The sequence below is a fragment of the Staurois parvus genome, unplaced genomic scaffold (genome assembly GCF_062004578.1).
Source record: "Staurois parvus isolate SC_StPar_1 unplaced genomic scaffold, SC_StPar_1.0 ptg000232l, whole genome shotgun sequence".
NCBI classification, from domain to species: Eukaryota; Metazoa; Chordata; class Amphibia; order Anura; family Ranidae; genus Staurois; species Staurois parvus.
In genome coordinates this window covers 9,354,227-9,376,061 of record NW_028318028.1, presented here as the reverse complement: position 1 = coordinate 9,376,061, position 21,835 = coordinate 9,354,227, and the positions used below count along the sequence as shown (strand labels likewise).

The 21,835-nt window shown below is 41.8% G+C and overlaps 1 protein-coding gene across 1 annotated transcript in view; it reads left to right on the top strand.

Annotated features, from left to right (window-relative positions):
- Positions 1-14,015, top strand: part of LOC149460357 (uncharacterized) — a 71,999-nt gene extending 57,984 nt beyond the window's left edge. The window contains exon 4 of the mRNA XM_089679867.1: positions 4,587-14,015. Within this exon, the coding sequence (XP_089535993.1) occupies positions 4,587-4,606 (20 nt within the window). The 3' untranslated portion in view covers positions 4,607-14,015. The remainder of the gene's footprint in view (positions 1-4,586) is intronic.
- Positions 14,016-21,835: the final 7,820 nt, after the last annotated feature.

The following is a 21,835-nucleotide window of genomic DNA, read 5'->3' as shown; positions in this document are numbered from 1 at the left end:
GTGGAAGGAGTAGTGCCCCATCACTGATGTCAGTGGGATGAATAGTGCCCCATCGTTGGTGTCAGTGGGATGAATAGTGCCCCATCGTTGGTGTCAGTGGGGGGAATAGTGCCCCATCGTTGGTGTCAGTGGGGGGAATAGTGCCCCATCGTTGGTGTCAGTGGGGGGAATAGTGTCCCATCGTTGGTGTCAGTGGGGGGAATAGTGCCCCATCGTTGGTGTCAGTGGGGGGAATAGTGCCCCATCATTGGTGTCAGTGGGGGGAATAGTGCCCCATCATTGGTGTCAGTGGGGGGAATAGTGCCCCATCATTGGTGTCAGTGGGAGGAATAGTGCCCCATCATTGGTGTCAGTGGGGGGAATAGTGCCCCATCATTGGTGTCAGTGGGGGGAATAGTGCCCCATCATTGGTGTCAGTGGGGGGAATAGTGCCCCATCATTGGTGTCAGTGGGGGGAATAGAGCCCCATCATTGGTGTCAGTGGGGGGAATAGTGCCCCATCATTGGTGTCAGTGGGGGGAATAGTGCCCCATCATTGGTGTCAGTGGGGGGAATAGTGCCCCATCATTGGTGTCAGTGGGGGGAATAGTGCCCCATCATTGGTGTCAGTGGGGGGAATAGTGCCCCATCATTGGTGTCAGTGGGGGGAATAGTGCCCCATCATTGGTGTCAGTGGGGGGAATAGTGCCCCATCATTGGTGTCAGTGGGGGGAATAGTGCCCCATCATTGGTGTCAGTGTGGTGGAGGGGGAAATAGTGCCCCATCTTTGGGGTCAGGGGGGGGAATAGTGCCCCATTCTTGGTGTCGGTGGGGGGAGGAATAGTGCCCCATTCTTGGTGTCGGTGGGGGGAGGAATAGTGCCCCATCGTTGGTGTCTGTGGGGGGGAGGAATAGTGCCCCATCGTTGGTGTCAGATTGGTTTGGAGGAATAGTGCCCCATCGTTGGTGTCAGTGGGGGGGAGGAATAGTGCCCCATCATTGGTGTCAGTGCGGGGGGGGAGGAAATAGTGCCCCATCATTGGTGTCAGTGGGAGAAATAGTGCCCCATTGTTGGTATTAGTCACACAAATGATGGGGCACTATTCCTCCCACTGACACCAATGATACTTACCTTGCTGACCCCTGCTCCAGCCTGGGCTCGCTCTCTCACTTACCTGTCAGCTGTCTTCCTTCTCTGGCCGCTCTCCTCTTCACTTACTCCGGCAGTTCCCTCGATCTTCTTAGATCTACGCGCGCTGCCGCTCGGCTCCTCCTCTCCAAGCTCCACCTCCTTGCCGGTGATTGGCCGCCTGTGTGCCTCTCCTGAGCTACAGTTCCGGTGGCCAATCAGCGGCGAGGAGGCGGAGTTGTTGAGGGATCCCGGAGGTGTGGCCAGGGGACAGGGCAGCGTGTCATCCCGCCCACACATCGACTGAGTCAGAGGAGCGGTGTCTCGGTTCCTAAGACCATCGGAAATATGTGTTTTCCGATGGTCTTAGGCGACCCCTGGGAAATGGTCGTTCGACCCCCAAAGGGGTCGCGACCCCCAGGTTGAGAACCGCTGCCATGAAATGGCTGCGATTTGAACCATCTATGTCCAGCCTAAGGCTGGCCTTTCACCTGTAGAATTTCATTCAGACAAGAAAGTATAAAAATCACATGTCTGACTATTTGATGTTGCCTTCATGGACTAATTAATTTTAAATGACTTCTCATTCAGTTACCATTTCAAGGTCTTGATTTTCGTAGAAAGAATTTTTTACTTCCGGATTAACTTTGACAAATTCGAAAACAAATTACAGATTGCAAAAGATAGCAGGACAAACCCCCAAACATTCTTCAGATATATTAATAGTAAAAAGGTCCAGTCAGAGCATGTAGACAATTTACAAAATAATCTAGAGTGGGTGACTAGGGACAAAGAGAAGGAAAATGTATTAAATACTTTCTTCAGCTCTGTGTATACAAAGGAGCATGGGGGAGCTCTTGTCCATAATGGGCATGGCATTGACACAGCCCCAGCTGATCCTTATTGGCTCACAACTGATATGACCCCAAAATATTCATGCAGAATAAAAGTGAATAAAGCACCTGGACTGGATGGCATTCCTTAAAGAATTGAGCTCTGTAATTTCAAAGCCATTGTTTTTAATTTTTAGGGACTCTTTAATGACTGGCATAGTACTGATTAACAATCCCCTCTGCTATTTAACTGACCAGATCAATATCCCAGGACTTTAATTGACTTGATGCTATACTCTTATTTAAAAAGTGTTCCTTTAATTTTTTTATGAGCAGTGTATTTATTTATTTATTTATAAAATATTGATTTGTGCATAATTTCACCATTTATTTTATACTATTTGTTGGAGTATTGTTTGCACTTTACACTGATAGGTTTCAATTTCTGGGGAACTTAAATTCAGGTTTTAGCACTTTTTACCGCTGCTCTACACCCACGGATCCTTAAAGAATTGAGCTCTGTCATTTCAAAGCCATTGTTTCTAATTTTTAGGGACTCTTTAATGACTGGCATAGTACCACTGGATTGGCGTAAGGCCAATGTGGTTCCTATATTTAAAAAGGCATCAAAATCTTTACCAAGTAATTATAGACCTGTTAGTTAAACTATCTAGTATCTTCCCAACTATAGATGTTAAGTAAAAGACCACATAGATGAGTTCTTGCTGGAAAAAGATGTTTTAAGCAACAGACAGCATGGATTCATGAAAGGCAGAAGTTATCAAAAAATCTGATTTCTTTTTATGAGGAGGTGAACAAAACCTTGGGACAGAGGGGTGGCAGTGGACATGGTATACTTGGACAGAAGGGTGGCGATGGACGTGGTATACTTGAATTTTGCAAAAATGTTTGACACAGTTCCCCACACATGGCTAATGTGTAAAGTAAAGTCTACGGGCTTGGAAAAATCAGTTTGTAAATGGATAGAAAACTGGCTGAAAGACCGAATTCAGAGAGTAGTGGTTAATGATTCATACTTTGAATGGTCTAGGGTTGTCAATGGTGTACCCCAAGATTCAGTGTTGGGACCCTTACTTATTAATATATTTATAAACAATATAGGGTCTGGGATTAAATATACCATTTCAGTCTTTGCAGATGACACCAAGCTGTGCAGTGGAATAAGGTCTTTACAGGATGTCTCCAATTTACAAGCCAATCTCAATGCACTGTTTAATTGGGCAACTATGAGGCAAATGAGGTTTAATGTTGACAACTGTAAGGTTATGCACTTGGGGGCTAAGAATATGCAAGCATCATACATACTAGGGGGGGTACAACTGGGGGAATCAATGGTGGAGAAGGATCTGGGAGTTCTGGTAGATCACAAGCTTAATAATGGCATGCAATGCCAAGGTGCGGATTCTAAAGCGAGCAAAATCCTCTCTTGTATTAAAAGAGGTATAGACTCCAGAGAGAGAGATATCATATTACCCCGGTACAAATCATTAGTAACACCTCATCTGCAAAATGCAGTTCAGTTTTGGGCACCAATTCACAAAAAGAACATTGGGGAACTGGAGAAAGTGCAGAGAAAGATAACCAAACTGATAAGAGGCATGGAGGAGCTCAGCTATGAGGAAAGATTAGAGGAAATGAATTTATTCTCTCTTGAGAAGAGATTAAGGGGGGATATGATCAACATGTATAAATACATCAGTGGTTCATATAGTGAACTTGGTGTTGAGTTATTCACCCTGTGGTCATCACAGAGGACAAGGGGGCACTCTTTACGTCTGGAGGAAAAGAAATTTAATCTCCAAATATGAAAAGGTTTCTTTACAGTAAGAGCTGAGAAAATGTGGAATAGTCTCCCTCGAGAGTTGGCTCTGGCCAGTTCAGTGGATATCTTAACAAAAGGCCTGGATTCCTTCCTAGATACACATAATATAACTGGATACTAACATTTCTAGGTAAAGTTGATCCAGGGAATATCCGATTGCCTCTCGGGGTGGGGGGGATCAAGAAGGAATTTAACTTTTTTGGTTAAACTGGATGGACTTTTGTCTTTTTTCAGCCAGACTAACTATGTAAGTGCATGTGCATAAGACTAGTGTTAATTTTTCTCAGCCGGGAGTGAGTTATGGTTTAGTAATTTGTTCGTTCCCCATAAATTTGACCAAAATTTTCCATCCTTGCTCTTTGATTTTGCTTGCTCTGGGCAAACCTGATTGTTGGATCATTCCCTTTAACGCTTAGATAATCGAACATATGCACTGAAAAGGACAATTTTCTAAGGAAATTCTACAGGTGTAAGGCCAGTTTAAGAAGGGAATGCCCCTTACTTTCCTGTAACTTCCTGTAGCATCTTTTCGACTAGAATTTGAGGTAAATCTCCCCAACAACACACAGACAGCAAAAAAACACCCAAAATACTAACTGGGGTTTCAACCATTCCCAATCCCCCCCCCCCCCAAAAAAAACAAAAGTTTTGGCTAGAATTACACTTTATTACACTTTAAAGGGCACCTGTAATGATAGATATATGGATCTGCATTTGCTGATGTATGTGCAAAAGTGCAGCTTCTGCCTATGCAGCCTTCTTTGTCCTTACCATCATGCCTCTTTGTTTTGTTTGTTACAGATGAATCTTGCAAGCGCTGAAGACAACTCTCCATGTATTCCTGGTACAGAGCAGCAAGATCCTGTGGATCTGGGTTACTTACCCCATGGAACTTCAATGTTTACCGATAAAACAAAGCGACCAGCTGACATCTGCTAGTTTACCAGTGGATCCCTGTTACTTCCAAAGCCAAGAGTTGGAACCAATGAATGGTGGCTTAACCACTTGGCTTGTTACCAGTGATGATCTGGTTACTGTTGAAGCTGTTCAGCTTTTATGCGAAATGATGGGTTCCGTTAAAACTTTTTGCTAAGAATTGGAACCGTTTATTTTTTTCCCTGCAACTTGGTGGCTTACCAACTGTTTTTGGACCTAGCTACACTGTAGTTTTTTGAAGCAGAGCTGGTAACAATGACTTGTTCTTATACATGTGTTAGAGGGGAAATTAGTTATAGATAACTAAGCACAACAAATTAACCTAGTTTTACCGACCATCTCATTCAGTTTAGTTAAACATTTTTTCCAAGCTGTCATCACACATTTAACATATTTAATCTTTCCAGTTAGTAGCCTGCCAGAGTTTAGTTATTAGCAGAACTAGTTATCATTACCAACCACTGAGAGTAGACCTTATAGCTGCTTGCTTTTACATATCTTTTTGCATGCTAGTTATTGTTAGCAATAAAATAAATGAACCATTTGTATTTAGATAGCCAGTTAGTTTAAGCACGCTTCTTACTTTGAAACAAGTTTCCAGTGAACTGTCTTAACTTTACTAGTAAGCCAGGAAAATTGCTGGTTAAACTAGTCAAAGGTACTGGTAAATCGTAAGAATAGTAAATACCACTGGTATAACTTAGTTGGCTGGGGATCATCATTTGCAGCCACTGAACAAAGAACAAATATTGGCTCAGGTTTGTTACACTTTTTAGTGAGGACACACTGGTTCAAGCTAGTTTACGTTACTAGTTAGTGTTACCGGCGAGTATTTTTTTTTTTTCCAACTGCTTTTGTTTTCCCTTTTTTATATATGGATTTTTTAATATTTTTGTATTTTTTCTAAAGACACTGATCAGAAAAGAAGCATTTGCTACCCAGGCTTTAAATTTCAGTATACACTTGAGTGCCAATTCCTGTGTTGATTGGTTGGAGTGGAGATTAGTCATACTATAATGGCTTGTTTCGCTTCAGCTGTATTGAATGTTACCATGTTTTTGTTTTTAGGTTCTTGTTACGTTCTTTTAAATGGAAAATGAGTTGAGGAGTTGTCTGTGTATCGACGGCAGCCATTGTGGAGTCAGTAATAAGCATGTGAATATTTGCAATCTGTAAGCTCAGTAGACTGAGCACCAAGGTGTCAAAAATGGTTTACAGTATAGTAGAATAAGCTGCAAAACACAGAGTTGAAGGCCTACTGGACATTGCATTTATTTATATTTTTGCTTGTAAATGTTACCTACCATTCCTTAGCTCCTTGCAAAGCATTTTAAAGAGACACTGCACTTGCTCATTCTGCAAAGCATACTCACTGATCCATGCTTCTTTGCAGACTGCCTGCTAACTTTAAGCCCTAGTTGTGTTTCTGTAATGCTACCACTTGACTTTCCCTATGTGCAGCCAATCACCAGGTCTGATCTCTCTCATGTGGGCTGTGACATCATTCACTTAAGCTGGGTACACACTGAGTTTTTTCTTAATTCAACCAGCGAATTGAACAAAAAAAAAAAAAATACAGATCCCTGCATCCACACAAACGATGTGGTTGCAGAAATCTCCCCCACTGTGCTATTGTATTCTGACAGCAGCGACTCTCCCCCTGTGAGAATACACTGTTCAGCACTGCACCCATTGGCTGCAGCGGCTGAGTGATCGCTGGTTTGCCAGTAGTACCGTTTGACAAGACTGGTTTCTGTTGAACAGAGAGGACTATACCTGGATCGAAATTCGGCTTCTTCTTTCTGAACCAGCCAAATTTCTATAAGTGTATACCCAGCTTTAGGTAAACTCCTATATTCAAGCTTACCTGGGTTATATTCCTGCAGCAGGAATAACGTGAGAGGGCATCATTGGCTGAGTATACCCTACTCGTTGGGTTGGTGTCTGTGAACACCTGTGTGTGATCCAGGAGAAGAATCGGTAAGCTCACCATTTTCAGTCATCTTTCTTTCCAGTTTGAATGTGATTAATGATATAGAAAGCAGAAGACATGACACATACTTCAGGAAGTACTCTCCCAGCTGCATGAAGGCTGAGCTGCTGCAGGCATTTAGCAAATGCCTGTTGAAGCTTGCTTTAATGCCTACTGAATGCAATGCTCTTCAGATTAGTATTTACAAGGTAAGATTAATACATGCCCTTGTATGATTAGCCCTACATACCTAACATGACAGCATGTCAGTCCTGACTGGACCTGATTTAGGGCTCGTTCATAGAGCACCTTCACTAAAACGGTTAGTTTTAGCATACTGGCTGCTTTTGGTTCAGGGTCAGTGAGTTTTCAGTGTGATGTGCACTCAAGCACAACGCACAGTTTACTTTTTTTGCTTTTAAACCTTTATTTGAAGTGTTACAAAGTGACATTTCTTTAATGCGTCCACATAGCTGTGCATTGTGGTGACACGCATTGCCTTCCACTTTGCTGAGGCAAAATAATTTGTATCTGCATTTTTCCGTAACTCACTACACCACACCAACCAACTGCAGTGAATGGGGCATATAGAAAACAGTTGTTTTCTGTGTACCTTTATCTAGTAAGGAAAAACACAGGTCATCACACTATGTGTAACGAGCCCTCAAGTTTGATAAAAGTCTATTCAGGACTAAAACAGAACTGTGTTGGCTGAACAAGGCTTTCAAATTTTGTACCTTACTCTGCTGTACTGTGGACTCATTTTAATTGATCTGGTAGCAGTAAGTAATGGACACCGTTTTACCTGCCCTGTTGTATATTGTTGCTGGCACAGGCATAAAACAACATGATGGCTGCTATGGTTTCCTAGGGTCACATACATGTGCATTAAGATCAGACACTTTTAAAAGTTTTAAAGAGCAAGATGCAGTGATTATAAATATAATCCGTTCTATGGCCTTTTGAGCCAAGCTTCTGGTTTCACAGAAGAACACACTGAACAAAATGTCCACAATATAAATATATGGGCATTTACTTAGGCTAGTAACACATAATGCAGGGCTGAAAATTATATTCTACCACAAATGTGGGGTTGATCTTTCTTTTGGGACCAAGAAAATTGTAATGACCCAATGAGGATTGAAAACCTCCCCACTACAGCCAAAAGATCAAATTCCAATTTGGGTAAGCCTGTGTTGTCCACATCAAGCAAATTTCAAGTTGTAGACTCCGAAGGACACCTCCTTTGTTTTTACTGTTTGGCAGAATAAAGTCCAAGCATTGAAACACAGTGGTTCTCCTTGACAACATGGCTGCCTCCAGTGTGTGGCTATGGCAAGTCTACTTTGCACCCCAAAACAAAAAAGGGTGCTTTTCTTGGGCACACCTGACATGATAATACTCCAGCAGAGTTACCTCTGCTTCAGTAATGCACTGTGTTTTGCACTTAATTTGTAATGTTTTAATATATGTATTTGTATATGTTTTGTTATCTGTATTTCTTGGATGCATGAGAATCAGTAAATGGTATCTCTTCTATGTACATGCTGTGAAATCAGACATTGGACTTTTGACTGCCCGGACCTGTTGGGACTTGGAGCATCAGGAGCTGTACAAATTGGGTTTACTGAAGTCTCAGAAATGATAGAGTTCTAAAAGCCCATTTTAACCCTTGGTTTAAATATGCTAAAAACATTCCAGGTACACGAAAACAAAAGGTGTGCAAAATGTTATTTTCTTTGGAATGCAGCCACAGTAGAAAAGCCTGTCTCCTGCCAGCCTGCCAGCTCTGACGGAGTCAGAGTGGGTGTTTACCAATCAGCAGGGAGCATGAACTTTGTTGATTGTTCAGGTATAAGGTTCATTAAAACAGCCAATTTTAATCCTTAATACATTAAAAATCATCCTTGTAACTTTTTTGTAATGCACCTCAATGCATTTGCAGTGTGGTGCGCTGCAGTGAGGGTACATTGTTCATTACTGTAACAGTGTATTGGGGAGCTATTCAAAGTGAAAGGCACTGCAAATCCAAAGCTAAGCAACAAAGAATGTATATGTGTTTTGGTGTTCTGCCTCAAGACTGATGTGAATGTACAATATATATGTAAAAAGCGCTGCGTAAATTATTATACAGGATTTATGTAGCGCCAACAGTTTGCTCAGCGCTTTACAATATACCGGGAGACAATACAGCAACAATACAATTCAATACAAGAGGGTTAGGAGGATCCTGCTCCTTGGAGCTAACAATCTAAGATTGACGGTGCTATATATTAAATAAATAAGAGTAGAGCTTTCAAGGATTCAATCCACTTGCTAGTTTGCATTTAATGGCTTTGCTGACAATTTTTTTTTTCAACATAATTTCTTTACAGCAGGTTCTCAATGCAGGGGGTTTCAACACATTGATATGAAAGAATATATTCAGTCCTGGCTGTGTTTGGTCTGCTTCAGCACAGACACCCAATCTTTCTCTCAGCCGACTGCCTGGCTAGAACGTCTGTCTAACAGGCCAGAATAAATTTCCCATCAGATGGCAGTCTGGTCAGTGCCTGGAGGGAGGAGAGCTGACAATTAAAATAACCAAACACTGAAATTTGGCCGGTCCAGCAAGTATTTGGCCTTCCCTGCTCCATGAAAAAATGTAATCTGTTTAAACTTCTGTTGAAAGGACTTGTCAAAAAATTTTGCAAAGATCATCAGCTGCAGCCACTGATCAGTGTATAGGGACAGCGTTGGGAGTTGCTGTCAGAATACAATTTCTTGTGGGGGATGGAGGAATCTCCATCCATCTCGATTCACCATGTCACCAGCCTTAGCCAAACCATTTGCATACTAGCCTATGCTCTATCCATGTCACTATTAGAGATGATCCTGGCCATCCTCCAAACTCATCTCTCTCCGAACATCAAATTTTCACTTTTTATTTTTACTCCAGCTGTGGGCCAGATAATTCTCTGCCCTGCAGCACATGTAAACAAAGGCTTCATAAGGGCATATGTGCATACAAGGGCACTGATTGCACCAGCATCCCACCCCTATGTTTACATGTGCTGCAGGGTGGGAAATGACCTAGTTCTCAGCTCATTGGCGTAAAAAAAAAATTGTATTTTGATTATTCGGATAAAGGTGAGTTTGGAGGACGCCCAAGCTTTTCTCTAGTCACTATATGCAAATGTACATGGCGACAGAGCATCCATCTGTCAGTGTGCTCAATTAAAGTTTATACATTTGCTTGGAGCTCTTAGTATAGGGTATGGAACATGATATACAGGTGGGAAAATCAAAGAATATTAGAAAGTCCTCATATGATTTACAGCATGTTACATGATTGAGATGTGGAGTTTTGTTTGTTTTTTCATGAATGTGGCGTGGCAGAAATCACAATTGCATCTGAGTTTAATGAAATGAATTATGGGTAGATTGTTTTAACTGGCCTCAGCGCCTCATTTTGTGATAGTTAATGGTCAGGGGATTTTTTAAACTATACACTGAGATAGAATTCTCTTTATTCTTAAAAGCGACTCTGTCACTTCAAAAGGCTTTCTTATACAGAGGTTACCTGTAAAGAACAAGTAAATACCTTTCCTGCTGCCCATGCCGCCAAAAAGAGAAGCCATCCCCTGAAGTCTGTACAGACACCAACACTTCCAGGAGTTTCATTCATCTATCTTCCCCATGGTATTCAGCGGTTCAACCCTCATAACTCCACATCATCGTAGGACACAGTAGTGCCCAGGGGTGGACTGACCATTTGGAAACTCGGGCACTGCCCGAGGGCCCGGGGTCAGTAGGGGGCCCCATGAGATGCCCCTGGTACCTTTTTCATAGGCTTTTTTGAGTTTGGGCAAGGACACAGGGGCCCCATGCTCCCCTATTGCCCGGGGGCCCAATGAGTTGTCAGTCCACCCCAGGTAGTGCCCATATGAGGGTCTTGTTTACTTACATGGAATGCACAGGTGTTCAGTGCATCCCCAAAAAGAGAACCCATCCCCTGAAGCCTGTACAAACACCAACACTTCGAGGAGTTTCATTCATCTATCTTCCCCATGGTATTCAGTGGTTCTTCCCTCATAACTCCACATCATCGTAGGACACAGTAGTGCCCATATGAGGTTCTTGTTTACTTACATGGGATGCACAGGTGTTCAGTGCATCCCCGTGCAGGCATCCCATTCTTGGAAGTTGGGATGCAGCGGCTGCATTCAGGGCTGTGCACCCGCTCAAATGTCAAATTGGGAGCAGCGGCTGTGTCCATACAGCCATTTACATGAATGGAACTACCTGCACGGAACACCTGTGCAGCTAAACACGGCCCTCATACGTGCATTCACTGTAGTACGCCCATGTGAATAAGGCCTCATGCTTCATTTACAACTTACTTCAAGTGTTTCCACCTTTGCAGACAGATTTGAGAACCCCCCTCCCCTATATGTTTATGTTCCCATTCACACAGCATACCTTTTTTTTTTGTATTTCTTATCTTTCTAGTTGTTACTTTGTAGCAGGCTTTTACATAGTCGGCTTATATTGTTCAGAATAACTTGCAATGTGCATATTTAGGGACAGAATGGTTCAACGGTGCGTTAACATACAATGTACCATGCTAGCATTGATATACAGTATATAACCCTTTGTTAGGACAGATCATATGCACACCTAGTTTACAACAGATGATGATCTACTACGCCCTAATTGTAAATCATCATTTTTGGCAAATAACAAATCTATACTGAACGAGAGTGCGTTTCCCTACGCACCATCTGCCCAATTGATGAATCTAAAATATAACCTTTATTCAAATATATAAAAAATGTATGTTTAGCTGCAATTAATGCCTGTTGGAGTGGAATGTACTGCGCACAATATAACTGAATACCATTGCAATTGTTTTCCTTACATCTAAATGGTTGATAACACCAGACCAAAATCAAATACCATACCGTTTTAGATGAAGTGACGGCATACAAGGAGGTACTGGTTTGATCATAAGCCTATCAGCTTGAATATATAATCTCTGTTAAGAAAATGGAGTTACCCCATGGACAAACGAATTGAATAGTATAATCTATCTAGCTACAGCTATGTAGTACGGGTACACTCATCCACGGGTTTCAACGTCAGCCTCTCATGGAAAAGCCCCAAACATCACCATATGCACCAAAAAAACCTCACTGTCTTGAGGAATGCAAATGATGCACTGTAAAAACGCAGTACAGACCTCTCCAAAAAAAAAAAAAAAGAGGGGGGAGAGAGGAGTGAATACCATGTGCATTTAAAAAGTGTTTTGGGAGCACTTTTTGAATGCACATGGTATGGTAATGCACATGGTATTCACTCCTCTCTCTCAAAGATGATGAAGATCTGCCAGTACAGTACAGACTAGGTTAATTATGGTATACATAACTCCCATCTAAATTTCTAAAGTGATACTAAGCCCCCGTTCACACCAGTGCGACTTATCATGCGATCTGACAGTTCCAAATGACAACTCACACCACATTACTGGCAATGGAACTGTTCATGTTGCAGCGATTATGAAAAAGATGTTCCTGCCTACTTTTTGCCAATTTTTTATTGTGACTTGCATAGACTGATGTGCGGCCTTGAAATCGTGCTGATGTATCGCGTTTTGAAAGCTGCACCAATGTGAACTGGTTGTAAAGGCTAATTTTTTTCTCTTTAAGATAACACACATGTGATACCTCCTCTGTGCAATAGTCTTGCACAGAGCAGTCCCAAACCTTCTCTTCTCGGGTCTCCTGCCGGTGCTCCTGGCTACCCCCCCTGCTGAATGCCCTCATAGCATGCTGCTTGCTATGGGGGCACTTGTGCATGCTCACACCTGAGCCCTGCTCTGTGTCCATAAGACACAGAGTGTTGCTCAGTCCTGCCCCCTGCTCCCACCTTATTAGTTGTGATTGACTGCAGTGGGAACCAGTGGCTCCAGCTGTGGTGTCTGAACCAGAGAGGAGGGAGAGAGCCAGGAGAGCCCTCTGTGCTTGTGCACATTGCTGGATCGAGATCAGGCTCAGGTAAGTATAAGGGGGGGGAGCTGCACACTTAGGAACTACTTTAACATTATATAGTAAAGGAAAGCTAGGTAGCATTTTTAGCAAGTAGAAAGGTAAGCAATAATTTAAATTTTATTTTTCAAGTTATGCTGTTCAAATAGGAACATGTAACTAATAATAAGTCGTTTTTGTCCCATACACTTTAAGTATTATTATTATTATACAGGATTTATATAGCTGTACTGCACAGTATACATAGACATTTTGTGTGTGAATACCTGTCAAGTTTTTATTTCTTTGTCTGTATGTCCCCTGGGGAGATTCACCGTATTTTTCTTGTTATCCATTGTCCTCAAGGCAGAAAATGATGGAAATACAAAATTTCACCAATTGCTACCAGAGGGGAGATCTTCCAATGAGGGACATCTGTTCCATTGACAACTGCTTAAGGGGGAAATTCCTCTCACTTTGAGGAAAATTTCTATAACTTCCGGTCTCAGGGATAGAAGAAGAAAGAAAGTTCGGACATAGACAGAAAAGAAATGACAGAGGTTTTAACCCCTTTTCTAATCTATCAAATAAAAAAATGATTACATTTAAACTTTAAAGCATTTAAAAAAAAAAGTATTAATTTTCAGCATATCAGATTTTTTTCAGCCCAGAAAAGGCTAGTCAATCGATGTGGAAAGTAACGACAAGGCAGTAAATTTCCAAGACAGCAAGAGGTTTATTATCAGCTGCAGCTGGGAGCAAATTCAAAATTTGCTCATAAATATAGAGGTTGCAGAATCCTTTTATAATTATCATTAATGTGAAATATATGGGTTAATATGAAATCCTACTACACAATGTAATTAAATGGGGGATATAGCTTGGCCTTCCCCAGTAATAGTGTAATTATGCCCCTGATCCAGAAGAACCTTTCCCACCATGGGCCAAGTTGAGAATTACATCTCAGGTGGCTTCCCCTCCAGGGCTTCCATCAGAAGAGTTCTCTGCCATGTCTATTGCCCCCACAGCTTCCTCCTGCTAGCATGGACATGGGGAATCGGCTCAGGCCTAGACAACATGATACCCTCTACCAATTCTAATTATTCATGTTAGCAAATATAAAAAACTTTCATAAAAGAACTAGGGTTACTGGTAGGGTCAGAACTTCTTACCTTGTCTAATGGGTGGCCACTGCATGCATTGCCTGAGGTGGCATAGAATGTAGCAATACTAAGGTAGATGAGGATGTTTTTACTCAGATGCAAAGAGCAGCTGCCACTTGATTTTTGTATTGTTAATAAAGCAGTATTCAAAGCATTTGTGTAGTCTATTTCTTGTAAACAAAGAAATTGAAGCATGTTACCAACAGAGCATCCAGTACATGATACCATGGTGCTTGCATCAGATGTTTTTACTAGTTTATATGGTGACAACTTCTTCTGGAGCATCCATTTAAAAGCATCCTTCAGTGTCAGCTGGGAGCACTGAATACAGAATTGCTGGCTCTATCTTTTAGCAGGCTAATAGCAGGTTCAGCACTGCTTTTATGCATTTACCACTCCCAAATGTGAACTGCAGAAAGGTTTAGAGACCAACTCCACCTTTTTGTTGCTTTTTGAATCCTTCTTGGTTGAAAAAAAAATGCCTCTAAACAGAACTCACCTCCTGTTCCGGTGCTGCACTCTGCATCTTCCTCTAGACCCAGTCCGCATTCCTCTTTCAGGTTGAACAACGTCCAGTATCATCTACCCCCTTTTTTGAAAACCCAGGCCATAAAGGATCTGCGCCCTGTGGGCACATCACTTAGCCACTCTGTGCTCACAGTAGAAAGCGCAACACTCTGGTCATTCTGCATTGTTCTCTGCATCGAGATCTGCCCACCAGCTCTGTTGGAAGAAATGTGCACCAGCACATTACATGACTGGCCTGAAGACAGCTCCAAATCATTCACAAATATCAGATTTTCATTCAGTAGAAATGCAAGGGGAGGAAGTCTATTCAGCCTAAAGTAAGGCTTTAATGTGTCTCAAGCCAAAATTCTTTCCTGACATGGTAACCACAGTCACTGACTCCAAAATTTAGATTTGTCACCAGAAAATTAGAGGGGAAGGCTTCCAATGGGAAACTTTGTTGCAGTGGCAACCAAGATAGGATTTCCCCTACTTCTTATGAGACATAAACTGCAAAGAATAACTAAAAGGGGTTTTGTCTTTAGATATGCTTTAACTAGTTTGGCCCAAGAGCAATTTTTTTTTATTTTTTGGACACCTGTAAAAATCTTAATTTTTCACAATAAAATTACCTAAACCCCCAAAATATTATTAATATACAGTATTTATAAAGCGCCAATAGTTCGCTCAGCGCTGTACATTACAAAGGGGGACAGAACATGTGACAGAACAACAACAATACAATGCAAAACGGGGGGATTGAGGGCCCTGCTCTTTCAAGCTTACAATCTAGGAGGTAGGGAATGGGGGCACAGGAGGAGATAGCTGTGGGGGATGGGGTGGTAGGAAGAGTGGAGGAGGTTGGCAAGTTAGCAGGGGGTGGGGTAGGCTTCCCTGAAGAGGTGGGTTTTCAGGGTGCGCCTAGAAGAGAGGAGAGTAGGTGATAATCTGATGGGTTGGGGCAGGGAGTTCCAGAGGATGGGTGACACCCTGGAGAAGTCCTGGAGGCGGGCATGGGAGGAGGAGACCAGGGAACTAGAGAGAAGGAGGTCTTGTGAGGAGCGGAGTGTGCGTGCTGGGCGGTACTTGGATATTAGGTCAGTGATGTAGTTCGGGGCAGTATGGTGGACGGCTTTGTACGTCAGTGTTAGGATTTTGAATTTGATCCGTTGCGCAATCAGAAGCTAGTGGAGGGATTGGTAGAGGGGGGTGGCGGAAATGGAGTGGTTGGAAAGGTGAATGAGCCTGGCAGCCGTGTTCAGGATAGACTGAAGAGGGGATAGCCAGCGGCGAGGCAGGCCAGTGAGGAGGGATTTGCAGTAGTCGAGTCGTGATATGATGAGGGAGTGAATGAGCTGTTTAGTGATTTCTGGGGTTAGGAACGTGCAGATTTTGGCGATGTTGTGGAGGTGGAGTCTGCACGAGCTTGTTAAAGATTGGACTTGGGGCTGGAAGGATAGGTTGGAGTCCAGAATGACACCAAGTACTCTGGCCTGCGGGTTTGATGGTGGCGTTGTTGGATGTGATGGAGAAGTCAATGGGGGGTGGTGTCCGGGCTAGGGAGAAGACAAGAAACTCGGTTTTGGAGAGGTTCAGTTTAAGGAAGTGGAGTGACATCCAGTCTGATATGTCGCTCAGTAGGTGTGTGATTTGGGCGGAGACTGAGGTGGTATATTATCTATTTTCTGAAAGCAGAGGCGCTGTAGAATCAAAGGCGATAGTAGCAAATTTTTATGTCACATAATATTTGTGCTATTTTTATTAAATGCAAATTTTCAGGAAAAAATATAATAAAATTAAATTTTAGTGTAAAAACACACAATATAATAGCCATTTTGGGTTAATACATAAAAGATGAGGTTGCATTGAGTAGATAGATACCAAACATTCCATGTCTTAAAATTGCATGCGCCTGCAATATCGCCAAAAACTATGGTGCCCAAAAATTACCATAAGTGATGCTTTAAAAGCCTTTACAGCTCATCAGTTTAGAGTCAACCAGGAGCTCTTATGCTAAAATTATTGTTTTCCCTCTGATGTTTGCAGCAATATGTTGTGTGGTGCAGCCACGGTTTACATACATTCGCACACTCTGGGCTTGCGTTTGCATAGGTGGCTCTGAGGAAGAAGTTGTGTCCTCAAAAACGCGTTAGCCAGTTGGTCATCCAGGGTTCCATCGTATGGACTCAGATGCTGTTTGGATCATACATCTTGTTCAGTTTGACATCCCTGTGTTTTTATTTCTATTGTGAGTATGATACTTACATTGTTCCTTCAATAAATATTTATAAACGTTAATGCACTAGGTCGGTGCGCCCTTTTTTTGTTTCTCCATTTGCATCTAGTGTTTATGGACCACCCCGGTCTGTAGAGGGCAGCAAGAAGTGCATATTCCAGAACATTCCTATTGGGTCTACTGAGTCCATTCCTAGCACAGGAGAAAAGAGCTTGTTGTGTTGGGTTTACATAGGTGTACAGGGCAACAGGGTTATGCCAATTTTTTTTTTATTTTAATATATTTTATTATAATTTTATTTTTTTTACTTTTTTTATGTATTTTTACTAGATTTCTATCACAAGGAGTTAATAAACCCCTAAGTGACAGCATTGGGCAGGTGACAGGTACTCTTTATGGAGACATAAATCTAATAGATCCCAGTGTCTCCCCTGCCCTTCACACCATCTAAATAAGCACAGGTCGGCTTGGTTTGATGTATTCCCTGGCTGTACTGGCCAGGAAATGGTGCATCTGAAACCAGAAGTGACTATCCAATATGATGAATGAAATAAAATCTAAGGCCGTATGACCAGGCTATTGTTAACAAGCTTCAGACAGAACTTCAAACTATTGTTAACTATTTTCAGAAGCTGGCAAAGTAGCTTGGGAAAATCATAAGAAGGAGCCAGGAACTGATGGCTGAAAATTATAATAAAAATATGAATATACAAAAAATCTATTTAATTTTTTCCTTTATTTTTTAGGCCTTAGACAATCATATTTGCACTGAATATCCTATTTTTTTTTGTTTAGTTTGCCACTTTGGAGTTAAAATTTAGCTGGAGTCAGATGGAACAACTTACCAAACCTGCTACAACCAGTTTCAAACTTAAGTGCAATAATGCTGCAATTTGATCCCCAGTCCCCGGACTGAATAATTATATTTATCCCTGAAAGGGTGTGTATCCAATACAGATTGCATCAAGGGCAGTCAAGTGATCCGGCCTGTTCTGCCCATATCTTCGATCATAGAGAGTCAGCTGCTGCTATTAAAATCCTGGAACACAGGAACTACAAAAGCCACAATTAAGATTCATTTTCAGTGCATTCTTACATGAGCCTGCATAGATTAACCACAGTCACATGGACTCAGCACTGAGATGCTTTCTTGTTGGACCTTGTGTGATCATTCAGTAAACCAGTGATGCATATACACTTAATGGCCACTTTATTAGGTACACCTAGCTAGTGCTAAGAAAATCTCCCCCACACCATTACACCACCACCACAAGCCTGACCAGTTGATACAAGGCAGGATGGATCCATGCTTTCTCATTGTTTACGCCAAATTCTAACCCTACCAACTGAATATCACAGCAACCAGTCTGCCTATTCACCTCTGACATCAACAAGGCATTTTTTTTGTCCACACAACTGCTGCCCATTGGATGTTTTCTCTTTTTCGGACCATTCTCTGTAAACCCTAGAGATAGTTGTGCGTGAAAATCCCAGTAAATCAGCAGTTTTTTTAAATACTCAGACCAGCCCGTCTGGCACCAACAACCATGCCTTGTTCAAAGTCACTTAAATCCCCTTTCTTCCCCATTCTGATGCTCAGTTTGAACTTCAGCAAGTTGTTTTCACCCCATCTAGCTGCCTAAATGCATTTTGGAAGTATGGTAAATGTACATATAATCTTATGGTAAGATTGTTGTTGAAATAAATGGACTGGTGACAGGGTCTGAGGTTTCAAGTTCCAGATTGTGGCCTGAAAAGCAATATTTCTTAAATTGGGCTTGAAAATATTCTCTTTAAGGCCTCATTCACAAGGGTGTACATATTCATGCTCCTGTGCAGTCCCAATAATGTCTATTAGGGTGCACAAACCCATGGTACTGCCTGCACACGCATACACAGAACACCGTCCATTTATTCATGGTCCAGTACTGATGCTTACTTGCGCATTGTAGGCGCTTTTGGCTGTGGACACAGGTCAGCATGGGCACCTTGACTGGTCTTCTATGCTTTCCCATACACAACAAACTGCAATGGTTTTCATATTCTGAAACCTTTCTAGCAGAAACAGAATTAACTTTTTCAGCAGTTTGAGATACAGTAGCTTTTCTACTGGATTGAAATACACAGCCAGCCTTCGCTTCCCACATGCATCAGTGAGCCTAAGCCACCCATGGCTCTCTCCTTACACTTGCTTATTTTTTCTTCTTTCAACACATCAACTTAAGGGACAACATGTTCACTTGCTGCCTATTACAGGCATACCTCGGTTTACGAATTTAATGCATTCTCCAGGTTGTTTCGTATTGTGAAAAATTTGTAAACTGAAACACGGTTTCCCATGGCAATGCATTGAAAACCAATTAATCCATTCTGGAGGTCAGAAAAAAGTAAAAAAAAATCTTTTATCTGTTCAAAACTCTTTATAAAGTGCACTTTAAAGACAAATACTGTACAGGGACATGATTAAAAATTTCCAGAATGGCTCCAAAATGCAATGCAAAAACCATTCCAACACCTCCACACTCGATGCCACGTGCTACCCAGACTCCAGCATGCATGGGGTCGGCACTATAAACGTCTCAGGCTCAATTCATCCTGGGGAAACTTGCTTCATATTGTGAAAAAAAATTTGTAAATGCATTGAAAACCAATGAATCCGTTCCGGAGGTCAGAAAAAAGTAAAAAAAAAGTATCTGTTCAAAACTCTTTATAAAGTGCACTTTAAAGGCACGTGGCCAGCACTATAACCTTCAAGGCGCAATGCATCCTGGGGAAACTTGCTTCGCATTGCGAAAAAAAATTTCTAAACCGAGGCATTATTTTCAATGGATTTTCTTTCGTAAACCGAAAATTACGTTAACCGAGGCGTTCGTAAACCGAGGTATGCCTGTATATCCAACCCACTTTCAGATACTATTGTAACAAGATAATCAATGTTATTTACTTTACCTGTCAGTGGTCATAATGTTATGGCGGATTAGTGTGTTTATAGAAACAGACAAAAAAAATGTGTTATTTGCAACAGGGAAAAGACCTGAAAAAAAGAAAAACAACACAGCCACTAAATCTCAGGACTGGTAAGCTGTAGTATAGGTTTTTTTTTTTTTTTTTTTTACAGACTGTGTCCCATCAGGGAAATTTCCCAGCTCCAAGGAGCAGGGCCCTCCTAACCCTATTGTATTGTTGCTGTATTGAGCGCTATATTATAAAGCACTGAGCAAACTGTTGGTGCTATATAAATCCTGAATAATAATAATAATAGTTTCTCATTACTTCCTGTCCCAGAGACTCAGCAGGAAGAGGAGATTTCTCCAAAGCGAGGGGATATCCTCTGCTTTCACACTGATCCACTTTTGGTGCTTTCTGCAGTTAAAGAAAAAAAAGAAAGAAAAGCAGCAGCAAATCGCAGCCCTTTAAATCCTATGGTGCTCTCCACATGGATTCGTCCTTCAGTTGCTGTGAAAAAAAAATCCAACATGCTGCATTTTTGATGCATGTTAAGTAAAAAAAAAAAAAAAAAAGACACACCAAAACCGTACCCCTCCATTGAGATGAAAGAAAACCTCAGCAAAAAACTGCATAAAAAACTCAGTGCACCTGTGGGAAGTGCTTTGTTCAGTGGGGAAAAACACAACTCACATGCATCAAAAACGCAAGGCACCGCAGCAAAACCGCATATGCGTTTTTGATGTGTTGTTTCAGCAGAGCAGTGTGAAAGTAGACAGCAGATCAAGATCATTGACACCAGAACAGGATCACCTTTTGGAAGATTTCTCCCTACCTCTTGTTCCTGTGATAACGGAAAATATTGTATTTACCATCACTTTCTATACTGGAGACAATGGTCACCAGGACACATAGGGGTTGATTTACTGAAACTGGAGAGTGCAAAATTGGGTTCAGCTCTGCATAGAAACCATAGAAGTCTTCCAGGTTTTATTGTCAAAGCTTACAGTGCCTTGAAAAAGTATTTATACCCCTTGAAATTTTCCACATTGCGTCATGTTACAACCAAAAATGTAAATGTATTTTATTGGGATTTTATGTGATAGACCAACACAAAGTGGCGCATAATTGTGAAGTGGAAGGAAAATGATAAATGGTTTTCAAAATTTTTTTACAAATAAATATTTGAAAAGTGTGGTGTGCATTTGTATTCAGCCCCCTTTACTCTGATACCCTTAACTAAAATCTAGTGGAACCAAGTGCCTTCAGAAGTCACCTAATTAGTAAATAGAATCCACCTGTCTGTAATTTAATCTCAGTATAAATACAGCTGTTCTGTGAAGCCCTCAGAGGTTTGTTAGAGAACATTAGTGAACAAACAGCATCATGAAGGCCAAGGAAAACACCAGACAGGTCAGGGATAAAGTTGTGGAGACGTTTAAAGCAGGGTTAGGTTATAAAAAAAAATATCCCAAGCTTTGAACATCTCACAGAGCACTGTTCAATCCATCATCCAAAAATAGAAAGAGTATGGCACAACTACAAACCTACCAAGACATGTCCGTCCACCTAAACTGACAGGCTGGGCAAGGAGAGCATTAATCAGAGAAGCAGCCAAGAGGCCCATGGTAACTGTGGAGAAGCTGCAGAGATCCACAGCTCAGGTGAGAGAATCAGTCCACAGGACAACTATTATTTGTGCACTCCCCTAATCTGGCCTTTATGGAAGAGTGGCAAAAAGAAAGCCATTGTTGAAAGAAAGCCATAAGAAGTCCCTTTGCAGTTTGCGAGAAGCCATGTGGGGGACACAGCAAACATTTGGAAGAAGGTGCTCTGGTCAGATGAGACCACAATTGAACATTCTGGCCTAAAAGCAAAAAACACTATGTGGTGGAAAACTAACACTGCACATCAGCCTGACCACACCATCCCCATCGTGAAACGTGGTGGCAGCATCATGTTGTGGGGATGTTTTTTTTCAGCAGGGACAGGGAAGCTGGTCAGAGTTGATGGGAAGATGGATGGAGACAAATACAGGGCAATCTTAGAAGAAACCTGTTAGAGTCTGCAAAAGACTTGAGACTGGGGCGGAGGTTCACCTTCCAGCAGGACAACGACCCTAAACATACAGCCAGAGCTACAATGGAATGGTTTAGATCAAAGCATATTCATGTGTTAGAATGGCCCAGTCAAAGTCCAGACCTAAATCCTATTGAGAATCTGTGGCAAGACTTGAAATTTGCTGTTCACAGATGCTTTCCATCCAATCTGACAGAGCTTAAACT